General features: G+C 53.6%; 1 protein-coding gene across 1 annotated transcript; it reads left to right on the plus strand.

The window, feature by feature from the left end:
• The first annotated feature begins 487 nt into the window (after positions 1-487).
• Positions 488-12,947, plus strand: BAIAP2L2 (BAR/IMD domain containing adaptor protein 2 like 2). The gene is made up of 14 exons (XM_069855942.1): positions 488-638; positions 1,598-1,673; positions 1,982-2,068; positions 3,527-3,588; positions 4,032-4,103; positions 5,101-5,217; positions 5,613-5,759; positions 6,216-6,368; positions 6,823-6,961; positions 7,729-7,954; positions 8,853-8,924; positions 9,266-9,446; positions 11,346-11,386; positions 12,183-12,947. The coding sequence occupies exons 1-14, from the start codon at positions 600-602 to the stop codon at positions 12,256-12,258; spliced, it is 1,488 nt and encodes a 495-aa protein (XP_069712043.1). The 5' UTR covers positions 488-599; the 3' UTR covers positions 12,259-12,947.
• Positions 12,948-16,174: the final 3,227 nt, after the last annotated feature.

Raw genomic sequence — 16,174 nt, forward strand, 5'->3', positions numbered from 1 at the left:
AGGGAGGCTAAAAGCCAGAGGGGAGGGCTGAGGAACTGGGGGGGATGGGATAGTGGGCAGGGAAGAGGGGAAACCTGTTCTGAGCTTTCCTAACCCTTTTTCCCCAGACGCTGCTATTTGCTGCCTGCAATCACAAGCTGTGTGCGAGGGACCTGAGGATGCTCTGCTAGCACAGTGAGGCCAAGAGAGCCACCTCTGAGTGGTGGCAGTGACAGAGGCAGCGAGCCATGAGGCGGTTACTCTGGCAGGTGGTTGGCTCTGCAGGTGTCGGGGCAAGGAGAGCTGGGTACCGAGCCGGCAATTAATAATCCATGGCAGTGGTCACATGCCCTTGCTGGCTGTCGCAGGATTCCTCTCTCCCTAGAGTCTGGTTACTTCCAGAGATCAAGTTCCAACCTCTTGGCTGGTGAATTATTAAACTCCATCCGTGCTCTGTTCCCTTTGTACCACGTCTGTGTCTTCCTGCTGTCCTACCTTGCCTGCGACGAGCTCTTTTCATCCATCCAGCTCTGCAGAAGCAGAGTCCTCTGGACCAATATAGTGCCTTGTGCTCTCCTTTGCTCCTTGCTTCTCTGTGGGAGAGGGAAAAGGCTCCGGAGATGGACCTGTCTTACAGATCCACTATCTCCATCTATAAGGTGAGTGCTGGCACCAAAGGCTTCTCCTGTCTGCCTAGGGGAGGCTTGTGGGTGGGATAAGAGGAGTTGTTCTCTGTCAAAGGCTCCCTTGAAGGGCAGACAGATGAGGGCTGGATTTGTTCCCAGGCTGAACTGCAGCAGCTCCTGTGGGCTCTGTGTTTGAGAGCAGGTAGCTGACGGAAGGGTGGTGTGGGTCTTAAGAATGAACCAGGCAACTAGGGTGGTTTGGACACAGAGCATGAAGGGTCACAACCCTTGGTTACCGGTAGGAAGGAGCACAGTCATTTGGTTTTGCCTTTGATGGAAAGAGCCATCTGATCTCACAAATTCTTCCTTAAGCACATCGGTGCTGCACCAAGGTGCTGAGGGCTGGGAGAAGGGGGAATTGCTAATTCCAGACTCTGGTTTTCTATGGTGTAGGCAATAAACGCCTTTGATAAATACACCAGGTAAGAGCGGAGAGGCTGGTCTGAAGCCGTCCATCCCTTCTCTTAGCAAGCTGCTTGCTCTGGCAGTGCACCGAATCCTGGCCAGGAAAAAGTTTGTATTCATACCTGGATAATGAGTAGCAGCCACCACCTGGACAGGCTCAGGGGTAAGGGGAAAGGCTGCTCAGGTCCCCTTGCATTTCCTCCCCACACAGAGGGTGTGGGGCCTTGGGAGAAAGCCATCTTGAGGGGTCTACTTGGCCCTCCATGTGAGGTACCTTGCCCTCCAGCATTGCTTCTCTCCTGGCTGGCTGGAGAGGACTTGGCGCAGCTGAAGGTCCCTGCCAGCTCCAATGCAGGGAGCTGATTTGTGCGCAGTTGTATGTCCCCACGGCCATGAGGCATTGTGGCTGTGGGAGCTCTCTGTGTCCCTGCTGCACTCAAGCTGAACCACAGTGGGAGGGCATCGACCTGCTGAGGTCTCTGGGGTGTGGGAAAGACTAGCATTAACGCGCTTCTGCCTGGTGACAGAGCATCCTGGAGCAGTTCAACCCTGCGCTGGAGAACCTGGTGTACCTGGGGAACAACTACCTGCGTGCCTTCCATGGTGAGTGGGGTCCCACGTGGCTCCAGACCGTGCTGCTGCGTCCATTCTGGGTGTCCAGTGTGTGTCAGGAGGGACAGCTGTCACCCAGGACAAGGCTGCTTGTCCCCCTCATGGCATGTCCTCAGTTGCTCATTATTCGCTTTTCTCCTGCTCCAGGACCTGCTGCTGTTATTAGGCACAGATGGGGAAGAGCCAGGGTGCCCTTGCTGATAGGCAGGGTACCGTGGGGTGGCTGTGTGCTGCTTGCTAGGGCTGGCGATGGTGGGAAAGCAGACCAGATCTTTACCTCCCCTCTCCTCTGCTCACAGCATTATCCAAAGCGGCCGAAGTGTATTTTAAGGCAATTGAGAAGATTGGGGAGCAAGCGCTGCAGAGTTCCACCTCACACGTGCTGGGTAAGGCTCTCCCAGTTGCCATCCTCTGTCCTCTGGTGAGCCACAGTGACATGTTTTTTGGCCTCTCCCCTCAGCTTGTCCCTTACTAGGTATTGGAGGAAGCTCCTCTAAATAGTGTCCCACAGTGCAAGGCCCTGTCCAGGCAGCAAGAGTCAAATTTATTGCACATCCTTGAAAATCCCCCCAAGGCCCCGGCACTCTCCCCTGTATCTGTCCAAGATCCATGAATGAGCCCAGCTCCTGAGATGAACCTCCAGCAAAAGATGCTTCATGGAAGCCAGTCCTTGTTAGGGCATTCTGCCCCGAGAGCTAAAGTTTTCATCCTGGAGGAAGGATTTCGCTCCTCCTTGCAGGTGTGAGGGGAAAGCCAGAGAGCAGGGACTGACAACAGCAGATGGGGTGTTTTCCTCCTGAGCCTGCAATCAGCTGAAACAGCAGGTCAGAGCTCAGGGGCTTACACTCAGCAGCACAAGTAATTCTAATGATGGATGTTGGAAATAAAAAACTGGTCTGATACTTAACTTTTTTTACTAAAGTCCCTTTTGCAGACTCCTACATCACCTGCACCACCAGACTCGCTCCTCTGCTCCCTGTCAGTCTCTTCCCTTTGTGGTTTCATACCATCAACACTGGTGAAGTGGGACTGCACAAAGCATCAGCAATGGGTGCTGTAGCTACTTTCTTATAGGACAGCCTGAACCTCGCACTAGACCTGGGGTGCCACTGCAGGTGGAAACGGGGCTTGAACAGGCTGTGGCAGAGTGGAAACCATAGAAGCATAGAATCACCAGGCTGGAAAAGACCCACTGGATCCAACCATTCCCATCAATCACTAAACCATGCCCCTCAGCACCTCTTCCACCTGTCCCTTAAACACCTCCAGGGAAGGGGACTCAACCACCTCCCTGGGCAGCCTCTGCCAGTGCCCAGTGACCCTTTCCGTGAAAAATTTTTTCTTAATGTCCAGCCTCAACATCCCCTGGCGGAGCTTGAGGCCATTCCCTCTCGTCCTGTCCCCTGTCACTTGGGAGAAGAGGCCAGCTCCCTCCTCTCCATAACTTCCTTTCAGGTAGTTGTAGAAAGCAATGAGGTCTCCCCTCAGCCTCCTCTTCTCCAGGCTAAACACCCCCAGCTCTCTCAGCCGTTCCTCATAAGGCACCCAGCACCCGGAGCGCACAGCAGATCCGAGGTTGCCTGCTGGCACCTGGCACTGTAGCAGTGTCGTGGGCTGGAGCAATCGTGTGTTGGCAGTGCCTGGGGAGGGGTGGCGGAGTTGAGCCCTTGGGAGGAAGGCTACCAGCCTCTCTCAGGGTGCAGAGAGCAGTGCATGGTGATATCTGTTGGACTTTCACACCCGTGTATCATCAGCCCGAGTCGCACACTACTGGTCTGCCACCTTGATAGCACGAGGAAATGGCCATGGGATTTTTCCACTCTCTCCTCTTTCTTTCCCTGAAGGTGAAATTCTGATGCAGATGTCCGACACGCAGAGACTCCTGAGCTCCGATTTGGAAGTTGTGGTGAGTGGTTTTTCCTGGGGGTTGGTGCAGGTGGGGGGAAAAGACACTACCTTAACAACATCATGCTCGTATTTGCTCCATTTGCCACATCTCCCATCCTCTGACGTGCCTGCTGGGAGGTGACTGCCTCCCTGTCACACCTGCTGTGCGTGACGGGGCGCATAGCAGAGCCTGGCTGCTCGATGCTTGGTGCTGTTGGTGGACTGTCACCACCACTCCACCAAGGTGGTGGAGGGTGTGCAGTAGAGTGACAGATGCCTGACACACAGGCTGCAGGGCTGCTCCATGGTAGCCCTGATGTGCCCATTTCTGGCTTCTGTTTGGGGTCCAGGCGGCAAAGGAGCCACTAGCTCTGTGGAGTTTGTGAGCCAGCCCTCACCACAGTGCATGTAACACCCGGTATGGTGAAGGGATGAGGGTGATGGCTCCTTTGCCTCTTCCAGGCTCAGACCTTCCATGTGGACCTGCTACAGCACATGGAGAAGAACACCAAAATGGATGTGCAGTTCATCAGTGTGAGTGATGAAGTCTCTTCTCATCCTTAACTCCCCTCGTTTCCCTCTCCACCCAATGGCTTTTGCTTGTGGACTTGGGTATTTCCTTGGCTTCCTCAGCAGGAGTTAGGGAGGATTATCTTCTTCTTCTGTCATCATAGAATGATTTGGGTTGGAAGGGACCTTAAAGATCATCCTGTTCCAACCCCCCTGCCATGGGCAGGGACACCTCCCACTGTATAAGGCTGCTTGAAGCCTCATCCAAGCTGGCCTTGAACACCTCCAGGGAGGGGGCATCCACAGCATCTCTGGACGATCTGCTCCAGTGCTTCACCACCCTCATTGTGATGAATTTCCTCCTTATGTCTAATCTAGATCTTCCCCCCTCCAATCTAAAATCATTCCTTCTCATCCTGTCACTACAAGCCTTTGTAAACAGTCCCTCCCCAGCTTTCTTGCAGGCCCCCTTCAGGTACTGGAAGGTCGCTGTAAGGTCTCCTCGGAGCCTTCTCTTGTCCAGGCTGAACGACCAAACCTCATGGACCGAACCTCTCCTGGCCTGGCTGATGACAGAGAGCTAAAGAGAGCAGACAACTGTTCTTTGTGCAGCAGGACTTGCCAAATTCTTCAACGTGTCTAAGAGTCTTGGCATCCCAAAAGTAGAGTTCCCAGCTTCCCTCAGCCACAGCCTCTGCATACATGTGGGTCCTGTGCTGTTGTGGCCCAGCTGGCCATGCTGGCGGCTAGTGTCACGGAAGGAGACAGAGGCCTGGGGCTTGTTCCCAGTGCCAAGAGAGCTGGGTGCCAGTTCTTGTTCCTGAGACCTTGAGGTTCATCAGCACTCTGGGTCCCTTCAAAATGAAGAGAAATGTAAAGAAAGGCTTCTTATAAGAGGTCTAGGTGAAGCCTGGATTCAAGGTGACTCGGAGGTTCAACCACCCATCAGAGCAGGACCTTTGCTGCATGACAAGGTGGCTGAGTCTTCAGTTCCTCACTCAGTCTGGTTTCCCTTTGGCAGGAGAGTCAGAAGCAGTATGAGCTGGAGTACCAGCGCAGAGCCACCAACCTGGATAAGTGCATGGCAGAGCTGTGGAGAATGGAAAGGACCCGTGATAAAAATGTCCGGGAGATGAAGGTGAGCAGCTATTACGGGAAGGGGAGCTGGAAAAAGAACTGGGTGATTTATTTGGAGCCAGGACTGATTTCTGAGAAACATTGTCTTTCCTTAAAATCCAGGAGGTTGTCTTCAATGTTAAAAAGGCAGCAGGCTTGTCTGGAAAGCAGGAAATTCCTTTCTCCTTTTCTAAAGGGTGCTGTCTACGCGTGGTTCTCACCCCTGCCAAGCCCTTGCCTCATTTAGCAAGCCTCAGTTTTGGTCCCTGGCACTGCTCTTCTCTGTGCTGCTTCAGTACTGTGAGCAGACTGGGAAGCTGACAGACGTCACCTCTTTCAACCCTTCCCCTGCCTTGTCTGAGCCCACTCTTCTGGATTTACACTGATCTTTTCCTCTCTTTCTCCCCTGTGGCCCAGGAGAACGTGATGCGACTGCGCTCGGAGATGCAGGCATTCGTCTCAGAGAGCCAGAGGGAAGCGGAGCTGGAGGAGAAACGTCGTTATCGCTTCCTGGCTGAAAAGCATCAGATGCTGTACAACACCCTCCTCCAGTTTTATAGCCGGGTACGGCCCTGGTGTGCCAGGGAAGGGGAGCTGGGGGAGCAGGCAGGCAGGAGGGAGCCAGGGCTGAGCAACCCCTTGGGTGAAGACAACGTCTATGCATGAACTGGGCAGGAAACTCTGTTTCGTTTCTTGTTGTGGGGTCCAGGCTGACCGTACTAGCCTGGATTAGCACGGCTGAGGCTGAGGATGATGCTGACACAGGGTTAGCTGGCTGTGTAGGCAATGGGAGAGGGAAAGGTGATGTAGGTGTTTATAGCAAGGTCTTTGGGACTATGGGGGCTCTGCTGGAGGGCTTCCTCCTAGAAATTCACTCCTACATGGCTCTGTTTGGCCATTCCCACAGACCTAATTGTGGGAGGACCTGGTCCCCAACCTAGTGCGTGTGGCAGCCTTTGGCTCCCTCTATAGCTGCTCTGCCCTGTCGATCACTCCTACTTATCCTCTCTCTCTCCCCAGGCAAGGGGCATGATCCAGACCAAGGCACCGCTGTGGAAGGAGCAGCTGGATGCCAGCCGCAACCCCTCAAACAGCCATACGCAGGGTCTTCTTCCAGCCTCCCATGGCTCAGGGTATCCATCAGGCCGGCTCAACCCCACCCACCTGGAGATGGTGAGTAGCCCACGGACGCCTCCACTTTGTTTGGTGAAACACTGAAACAGGCTGCCCAAAGGGTTGGTAGGTGACCCATCCCTGGAAAGATTCAAGGTCAGGCTGGATGGGGCTCTGAGCAACCTGATCTATTTGCAGATATCCCTTCTTATTCCGGCAGGGTTGGGCTACATGAACTTTAAAAGTCACTTCCAACCCAAAGCATTTTATGATTCTGTGACGGTGAGGCTGTGGCTGCCCCTTTCAGGCTGCAGGGCAAGGCCAGTCCTTGGCCGATTGTGGTACTTGCTGCCTTGTCCAGCTTCTGTCCGAGATGAAGGAAATTATGTGTATGGGTTGCAATGCAGCAGCGTGTTGGGTTTGGCTTTCTGAGAGTGACTGGATATCTCTTGGAGTATCTCCCACTTAACACAGCCCCTGTTGATACGCATTTAGCCTCCTTTCCTTCCAACAGCCCCAGAGACCCCTTGGGGACTTTGCTTCTCCGATGACTGGAAGTAGACCCAGCGTCTTCTCTCCGGAGCATCCAGAAATGAGACCATCTCCTCAACCAGAATCCCCCAGGCGGCCACTGCGGAGGACACCATCAGCCAGTATGACCCATGGTGTGGGGAGACACAGTGGTTTGGTCCCTCGGGAGGGTTGGTTCTCAGTCCTCAGCCACATCTCTAGGCATGGTGAGAGAAGAGCGCACATGGGAACTGGGGAAGGCAACGTTAAATGAAGCAGAGGCTGAGCTCAACCTTCAGAGCAGGGTCAATCCAGGACAAGACTAGGCTTCCTGGCTGGCTGTGTGAGGTAGGGGACGCACAGATGTGCCATTTTCAAGGCTTCTTGAACCGTGAGGGTTGGTTCTTACTGGAGTTTATGTTTTGCTAATGTACTTTCCCTTGTGCTACCAGATTATTTTGTAGGCCCTGCCCCACAAAATGCAGCCTGTTACCTCTCGTCTAACCTGTGTTTCCTTCCTGAAAAATTTCAGCCTAAAGTGTTAAAAAAAAAAAAAGAAAAAGGACAAGGGGAGAGAAAAACAACCCAAATACTCAGTTGCTTTAGCAGGGTAGGGAAGAGTGAGTGGGTCATTGTAGCAGGCAGTACCTGTGCCCTAGACATCTGGCCAAAGAGGACATAGTACAAAGTAAGTAGTTTCAGCTTGAGTTGATTTTCTCCTGTGAGATGAATGTTTTACCCTTTCCTGTGCTATGCCCTGCTCTCTGGCAATAGAGAAAGGCCATCTACTCCTCCTCTAGGGTAGATGACCAGGGAAGTGCTCCAGGGAAGTGCTGGTCCCTTCGAGGAACTGTGGATCTTGCAGGAGGATGCTGAACTCCAACCAGACCATTCCAATGCCTCCCTGCAGGTTTGCTCCCTACTGGCCGTACCTCCCGGTCGGGTTCCTTTGGTGAGGCCAGCAGCGGCAGCGAAGGCAGGAAGAGGAGCAGCACGGCAAGAGTGCAGGCGATCGTGCCCCACACGACAGGTGCCAACCGGACACTCCTCCGGTTTGACCCCGGGGACATCATCACGGTGCTGATGCCGGATGCGCAGAACGGCTGGCTGTACGGCAAGCTGGAAGGCTTGTCCACGTATGTGACTTCAGTGCTGTAGATTTGCCTGATTCAGGCTTGTTGAGTCCGGAGTTGGGAGGCTTACGGCTGAAATTATGCCTGTAATGTCCTAAATCGTGAGCTGTGCCGAGCTTGAGTCTCTTCAAGCTGAGGAGGCGCAGTGGGGCAGGGTGAGCATGGATGAGCTGCCCAAGAAATCTCCAAGGGGTTTGAGATGGGAGAGCCAGGGATGCAGTGCCCCCCTCTCGGCTTGCATAATTGAGTAACTCCTGTCACGGGACCCATCTCAGGGCCGTGAACTGCTGGAGTTACCTGAGAGGCCAAGCATTTCTCAGCTCTCACAGCAGCTGCCGCTGCACCCTCCAGCACAGACAGGACATGGAAACTGCTGCACCCAGTGCTTACTGAATTACTCCCTGTGGTGCTGCCGGCCAACATCTCTTTGCAAAGCCTGTCCTGTTCCAAGCAGCAACCCTGCACTGTGCTCTGCAGGGAAGCTCGCACTCAGATGAGAAAAGAGCAAAAGCTGTACTTTTCTTTCCGAGAGGTTCCTGGGATGGAGCTGCTTTGCTCTGAGGAGAAGGGATTTCCACAGCTTCCTTGTGTGCTGGCCTTGGCAACCCTGCTCGGTTAGAGCATCTCTTCCTGGATTGCTCCAATGTTGCTCCTGGTAGAAGGAATTTTGCACAGATTCTGAGATAAAATAGTCCTGTTCCTACCTCAAGGACTGTCTTATCATAACCCCATGCCCCACCTAAGGATGAAAGACGTGCAGAAACCCTGTCACACATAGCAGCAGCAGTGGCTTGGTTGGTGTGTGGGACGGGTCATGGATCAGGAGTGCTGGGCAGCTGGATCTGAAGAACCACAAATCGTGTTTTCCTGGACCTCATTTTTCTCTGTTCCTATGCCCTAGATGCGGCTGGTTCCCTGAAGCTTATGTAAAGCCTCTGGAGGAAGTGAGGGAATTGGAGGAGCCAGCCACCAGGTAACAGGAGACCAACTGGCCAGGCAGGAGCTGAGGTGGTGCCTGGTGGGTCACTAACACCCGTGGGGTGGCTGTTTGGGGTGTGCCCCATAGAGAGCTGCAGTGCTCTCATGCTGGAGCATCTGCTGGGAGCCTTGCTGTGCCCTGAGGTCTCACAGGCTCACCCTAGATGGCTCCCCTAACACATGTAATATCTTCTCAAAGGCACTTGTGACTGGGCCAGTCCAAGCCATGTGTGTTTTCTCCAGACATCCCGCAGATACATGTTGTGGATAGCACCTGTGCTGTTCCCTGTTCCTTGGTCTTTGACTCTCACCCCACTGTCTTCTCCTGTTGCTCAGGTCCTTCCCGCTGCGAAGCAGCCACAGTATGGATGACATCCTGGACCGTCCCAGCACTCCTTCCTCTAGCAATTACTGGCCTGCCACTGCCCAGTCCAGTTTGCCGAACCCACCTCCCCTCTCGGTGGGTGCCAGCAATCACCAGAGTGGGGTGGCCACCCCGGTCAGTTCTGGCTCCAGGGTAAGAGCAGGAGGAGTGACTGATGGGTGTGTGTGGAGTGGGCCAGGTCTGACTTCCATCCTTCAAGACATAGCTATTCTGCATTGGCCTATTGAGAAAGAAAACCACCTTCCAGATGTAGGTGTGTGACCTCTTCCCTTTCTGAGCTGGGGGGTCTTGTTAGCACTGGCCTTTCTCACCCAGTCTCTTCGCACGTCACCATGTCCTGATCGCCTCTGCCCGTCAGCCTTGTGTGTGCAGATCCTCAGTGCCTGGCTTTCCTCCCCTGAGGGACTGCTTTTTTGCCCCCGCCCTTCTCATTTCTCTCTCTTTTTGCTCACCAGGGACGCTTCAGTTCAGTCCTTTTCTCCATGACCTCCCAGCCTGATTTCTGGTGGCTCCAGGGCAGCACCTCTTTCTGCTAATAGTAGGACCATGGAGTGATCAGGCTGGCCTGGGGCGTGGGTGGATGACCAGCTAACAGAGATGCCATCCTTCTTCTTCCTTAAGAGAATGGGGAGGAGTTTCATAAGGCTCCTATCCTAAATTCAAGAAAGAGTTGAGTTAAAGCCACAGTTCTGATAGGAGGAAAGCCAGGGTCAAAGAACACAGCTGGTTTGGAGAGCCTTAGAACAAGTCGTGTCCAAACCATGGCTTATGGCTCAGCTTACCACTGCTGCCAGGTGTGGAGAATCGATTGGTGAGGACAGGCAAAGTTAAAGTTGCACTAGTTCACAGTGAGGACCTGGGAGAGGGAAGAACAGTGCTGCCTGTGGGACGTTACTTGCTCAGTCTCATAGGAAGCTGGGAAATCTTGTCTCTAGTTGCTGGCTCCAGGACAGTGTGAGGTTGCAAGCAACCAGATGGCTCAAAAGACTGAAAAATGCAATATTTAATTACTCTTTTTTTCCCTTCATGCGCTGCTCTGTGGTTTCAGGGAGCCTTAGGCAGCACAGAGGGGAGCCAGCTCTGCAGCTTATTTCCCCTCTAGGTCATATATTTCCATACTATCCCAGGGCTAGGTTGTAGGAATAGAGCTGGGATTGAGCAATGAAGTGTGTGGAATGTTTGGAGTACCATGGCAGGACAATTGAGCCTCGCTAGGAGTTTGGAAAGACTCAGCCTTGCTCTAAATTTCTGCCTAAGACATCCTCCAGTTGAGCCAGAAGCAAACAGGTGTGTGTTTGACTTCCTAACTGGAACATAGATAGCCACAGGTGGCTTTCTTGTCTGCCACCAGCTAGACAAACTGGCACAGACGAGTTTTTACTGGTCCTTCATTGCCTACTGGCCAAGAATAAGGGCCTCAGGACTTGGGTCCATCTTTCTCTATCAAGTTCGCCCACACATGGTTGGACTCGATGATCCAGTGGGTCCTTTCCAACCTAGTGATTCCATGATTCTATATAATGAGTGTGCTATGTAGGGTAGGTAGCAACAGCTACCTAACAGCTAACATGAGCCTGCCATGGATGCAGGAAGCTTGTGAGGGCACTGATGATAAAATCTTTGCCAGGATGTGTGGGCAACGTGAGAGAGGGGGCATCTCTGGCTGTGCTGGCAGAGTGAAACGTAGCTCAGACTGTCCCTGTTTGCTGTGCTCTTCAGACATGACCCTCTGGGGATCTGAGGCATCTCCTTTCTTTCCCAAGACAAAGAGAGGTGTCCTAGGGAAATAGGGAAACTTTGGTGTAGGGACAGCTCCCCACCACCTCAAAGTAGGTGTAGCAGTGAATTTCTGGGCTTTTGCAAACCTTGATGAATAAGGAGGAGTCAGGGCCCTGTTAATAGGACTTGGGCTGCTAACTCACTGAAGTGTTTTGTGGAATCTTCCTCCATGTGTGCGGTGCCTCCTGCCCCACTTCTGTCTCTCCATTCCCCACCCAGACAGTTCACTGCTGCCTTTTATTTTCACTGCAGAAATCAGGAGTATTTGACCAGCCCCCTGAACTCTTCCCACGGTGAGTGAGGTGTGGAGCTGCATTCTGGAATGATTGGATGGGAACAGGGGGATGTTATTACAATGCTGTTATTGTTTAATGTTTTGGATTATCAAAGGTGGGAGGAACAGGGACATGTCTGGAGGGAAGCAATAGACAAACCACCTTCTAGGACAGGAGTTGGGCCATTCTGGCTATCCATGAAGCCTCTCTCCTACCTCTGGTAATACGAGGTCGGAGCTGAGCACCCTGAGCAGGTGGCCAGACCTGCATGTTCCTTCTCATCCATCCTAGAGGAGCCACAATAGCAGCTCTCAGCCTGAGTGTGGAGCTAAACGCTTCAGGCAGCTCTGCCTGCTTGGAAGGGGCTGAGGCATGAGGGACTGCCTTTTAGCTTTGATGAGCCAAGTCTATGGAAATAAGGCTTGCCTTAAATCCCTGCTTTTCTTCCTCCTGCTGGGTTGGTGTCTCCGTGTCTCTGCCATGGTGCTCTTGCCTCTTCCTGCTGCCTGATTTCTTGCTTGGAGGGTCAGGGCCACAAGTGTAGAGTGTTGTTGTAAGGGACAGCCCTATGCGAGTGTCCCTTTGTCACCACGTGGAAGACAGAGGGTGAGAAGCCCTGAGGAGAGCCCAGGGAAACCTACAGCAGAGTGTTAAGGAGAGAGAAAACATACTCAGCAGAAACCTTTACCACACTTACCTCCTTGGCATGAAGGTGGCTGTCCAGCAGAACTAAATAACCTTTTCTTTGTCAGCAAGTTCCTTCCATGGTCTATTCAGATTTCCTGATGGCTGCCTGTTTCCTTTCCTCTTCCAGAGGTACCAACCCCTTCGCCACAGTCAAGCTGCGTCCCACGGTCACCAATGACCGCTCAGCACCCATCATCCGATGAAGTGGGGCTGTGGATAGTGAAGAATTTCAGCAGGGAAGGGAGAGGGGTACAAGTGACGGGCTGTGACCCCGGCTGGGCAGCCTAGTGCTACCACTCACAGAGCAACCTCTTTTTTTACCCATCCTTTCCCTCTGGTTCATGGGGACCCACCTCACCTGGCTGTCTGGGATGCTTTAGCCAGCAGCACATCCCTGCCGCTCTTTTTGGATTGTCCCCTGTTCTCCCCTCCCCGTGTGGTGTTACTGTACTTTAGTGGGATAAGTCTGGTGTTACTGGTGCTGGTGGCCTGGGAGAGGGGATGCTGCTGGTCTGGGAGGCAGAAGGATGGAAAGGTAAGATCATCTGGAGCAGGATGAGGAAGGTGAATCTTTGCCAGCCCTGTTGTGGGCAGAGAACTTGCCGAACTTTGCTACCAGAAGAATGAACCCCAAAGGGAGGAGACCACAAGAAGGCTTCCAGCAGCGTGGTCCAGTTGACAGGGTCTACAGCATGGAGCTCTTGGACCCTTTGGCAACCGTGTCCGTTTGTAGCAATATTTTCCCCTTCTCACACCCTGCCACGGCCCCTTCCCTTGCTGGGCAGCCCTGGAGCACAGTGGGGGCAGGCGATAGTGCCTAGTGCTGTTGCCCTGCTCCTTCGCCTGTTGTCCTGTGGGAAAAGATCTTGTTTTTAAAAAATAAAATGGAGAATGCTGCTTCTGTAGCCATCCCAGTGGCTGGGACATCGCCTCAGTCAGAGGACACGGGGGGAGGAGGACGTGGAGTCCCTGCCAGCACTGGGGCCATGAGGACTGCCCATGGTTGGGGTGTTGAAGGCTGCTATGCTGTGCTTGCCTAGTGCCCATGGCAGCGGGGGTGGAACTAGATGATCTTTAAGGTCCCTTCCAATCCAAACTATTCTGTGATTCTACTTGTCTGGAGGGGTGGCGTGGGGCTGCTTGGTGTGGGGATAAATCCTACTCTGGGGACCTGTTGGGGCCCCACCGGCCTGGGCCCACTGTTGAGGGCCACAGTGAGAGGCAACGAGGGAGGGAGTGTGAGCAACAGCCAGGGCTTTAGCCGATTAGCCTTATTAATAGAAATTAAACCCTGGCTGTGAGCACTGCAAAGCCTCCACAGCCAGCCCCCCCGGGCACCATCCTGCCACGAGAAAGGCATAGCACTGGAGGCTGAGGGGCTTGAGGTGTTTACAGCTTGGACCTTTCCCTCCACCCTCCCTGAAATCCCACCTGGGTTGAGCCCCAGCCCCCTCCGTGGCAGTAAAATGAGTTCCCCAACACCTAGCCAGACTGGCTTGTCCCTGGCACCCTCCTGGGTAGCAAGCACTGAGAGGTTTTATTGAGCAGGGGGTGTTCAGTGAGCTGCCAGAGGTGGGCTGGATCTCACCCTTTGAGCCAGGGACAGCAGTGATTCCTCCGCTGATCCACCTCATCTCCTCTCTCTGCTGGGCACATGCCCTGCGGAACCACGCCAGCGCTTCTCCATCCTTCTGGCCGGTGGCTGAGGAAGCAGTGAGGGGTATGAAAAGCTGCCCCTTCCCTCTCTGTGCCCTCGTCCTCCCTTGCTTACCTTCCCAGCACCCTCTCCCCTGACTGGATCCATCACCGTCAACCCTCATGCCACTTAGCCTGCCCCACTCTGTTGGGGGAAAGGTGAGGAGCCCCATGGCAGCGGGATTACCGGGGGATTCGGGCCGTAGCAGGCTGCCACCTCCTCCCCATTGGCTGGAAAAGCCTCTTAAAAGTGGAGAAGTGCTTTCTGCCCGCTCAGCGCCCGCCAGTCTCTGAAACCATAAGCAGCTGCTGACCCACATCCACGCTGGGAGCGCCGTGGGGCACTACCTGCACCCACAGGAGGCGAGGGGGGTCCCCTGGACAGGGTGTCCCCCCCAAGATTGGCCACAGGTGGCTTTGCTGGGCAGCATTGGAGCTGGAGGAAAGCAGACTGAGAGGAAGATTAGCTCCCTAGTCAGGGCATAGCTGCCCCAAAGGAAGGAGCAGGGCACAAGAGGCTGCTCGACGGGTGCTGGATTCCCACAGGCATTGCCTTGCATTTATTTGGCTGGCAGCGTGCACACCATGGAGCAAAGAGCCAGCGGGACCTTCTAACTGGGTGCCCTTGTCAAGAGCCGGGAATTGCCAGCCAGAGGGAGAAGGGAGCGCTGCAGACAGGTCCGCTTGGCCCTCAGAGGCTCAGCCCGTGGTCGGGAGGTCGTTGCTTCATTGCACAGGTCAGTGTCATGGAGGGATGCTTGGATCCTGGCACCGGCTGCCAGTGGGACAGCTCGTCCCAGCCCTGCACTCATTTAATTCTGTAACAAATGTTTTCCCAGGGTGATCTGTGGGCTGGGGGGGTGGACTGGTGGCATGAATTGTGGCCCTTACATCTAATAAACAGACACACACACTCCAATCATACTGTTGTGTAGGCACCAGCAGCCGCCCTGGCGTTCACATGGATCCTCCTGGAAGCAGCTTGCCTGGCACAGGAGGGCTTTGCTGAGCATCGTCCAGCTCTGTGTTCTATGTGCATCCAGGGAATGGCACCCACATCAGAACCTGCTGTGGCCTTTGCCCTCCCTGCTTGTGTTGGTGACTTCTGGTGTCACACAAGTCTTCTCCTGGCACCCCCTCGCAGCTCCGTGGCAGCGCCAGCTCTGACCTACCTGTGTGTGATGCAGGGGAAAGGATGAGTGCCCGTGCTGATGAGCTTTTAGATGTATGCGAACTTACTCATGGTATTTTTACCTCTGGATGAATCTCCTTAACAAAGGAGAAAATAATTGCAAAGTGTAGAGTGTGCAAAGGCAAGTCTAGGGTACCCAGTACAACCACTGTATGCAGCCATGAGTGGAAAAGCCAGTGCATATGCCGTGGTGTTAGGAACAAGGCAGCTCTGAAATGCCTAGCTCAGAGCTGGGATAAACCTCCAGCAGATCCATGCTACAGCATATTGGCTTTGGAGGCATCTTCACAGGCGAGCGCCTCTGGTGCACATCATTGTTTTTTTAGGCAGCATCAAGCTGCAGGCAGGTAAAAGCCCTTTTATGCCTTGCTGGACAGTTGCGTAGCACCGAGTAAGTGGCTCCAGCAGAGGTACCCATCCAGCTCCGAACTCCAGCAGGACTGACGGAGTCAGAGTCTAACGTACTCTGAAAAATCAGATGGCATTGACTCATCATTGATAAGCAATGCCACAGACAGGCAAATATTTTCTTGCTAGGAAGCTGGAGATGGTGAGAAGCGAATTGTGATGGTTTGATTGATTCATTTCATTTGTGGTACAGGATGAGATCAAGAAATGTGAGACTGGGAGAGGGGTTTGGATAAAAACGCTCAGGTTGCTTTTGGTGTCAGTTGCTCTTATTTGAGGTAGCTCTGTGCAGAAGAGCTGTGGTGGAGCACCAGCACTGATTAAAAACTGGTTGTGCTTTTGCAGCACCTTTGTCAGTCAGATGGAGCTGGGAGAAAGCAGCGGGTGTGTGATGACAGAAACTGAACGAGACTGTTTAGTCTCACTGTCTTGGTGCCAGTGATCCAGACAAAGCCAGAAAGGGTGTGAGGGGGAAGGTATGGGTATCTGGAGAGCGTATAATGAATCTCTTCTTCCTTTCAATGATTCTTTGCCTTGGAAATATCTTTATCGCAGTCAATTTTCAGTTCACACCTCTGACCCTTGTTGCAGTGCCTGAGTGCTGGGCGGGGGCCGGGGGGGAGATACTGGAGTAGCCTGCTCCAGCCTCTGTGGTTCAGAATCATAGAATCATAGAATCACTAGGTTGGAAAGGACCCACTGGATCATCAAGTCCAACCATTCCCATCAATCACTAAACCATGCCCCTCAGCACCTCATCCACCCGTCCTTTAAGCACCTCCAGGGAGGGTGACTCAACCACCTCCCTGGGCAGCCTGTTCCAG

Source organism: Phaenicophaeus curvirostris, chromosome 1 (genome assembly GCF_032191515.1).
Source record: "Phaenicophaeus curvirostris isolate KB17595 chromosome 1, BPBGC_Pcur_1.0, whole genome shotgun sequence".
NCBI classification, from domain to species: domain Eukaryota; kingdom Metazoa; phylum Chordata; class Aves; order Cuculiformes; family Cuculidae; genus Phaenicophaeus; species Phaenicophaeus curvirostris.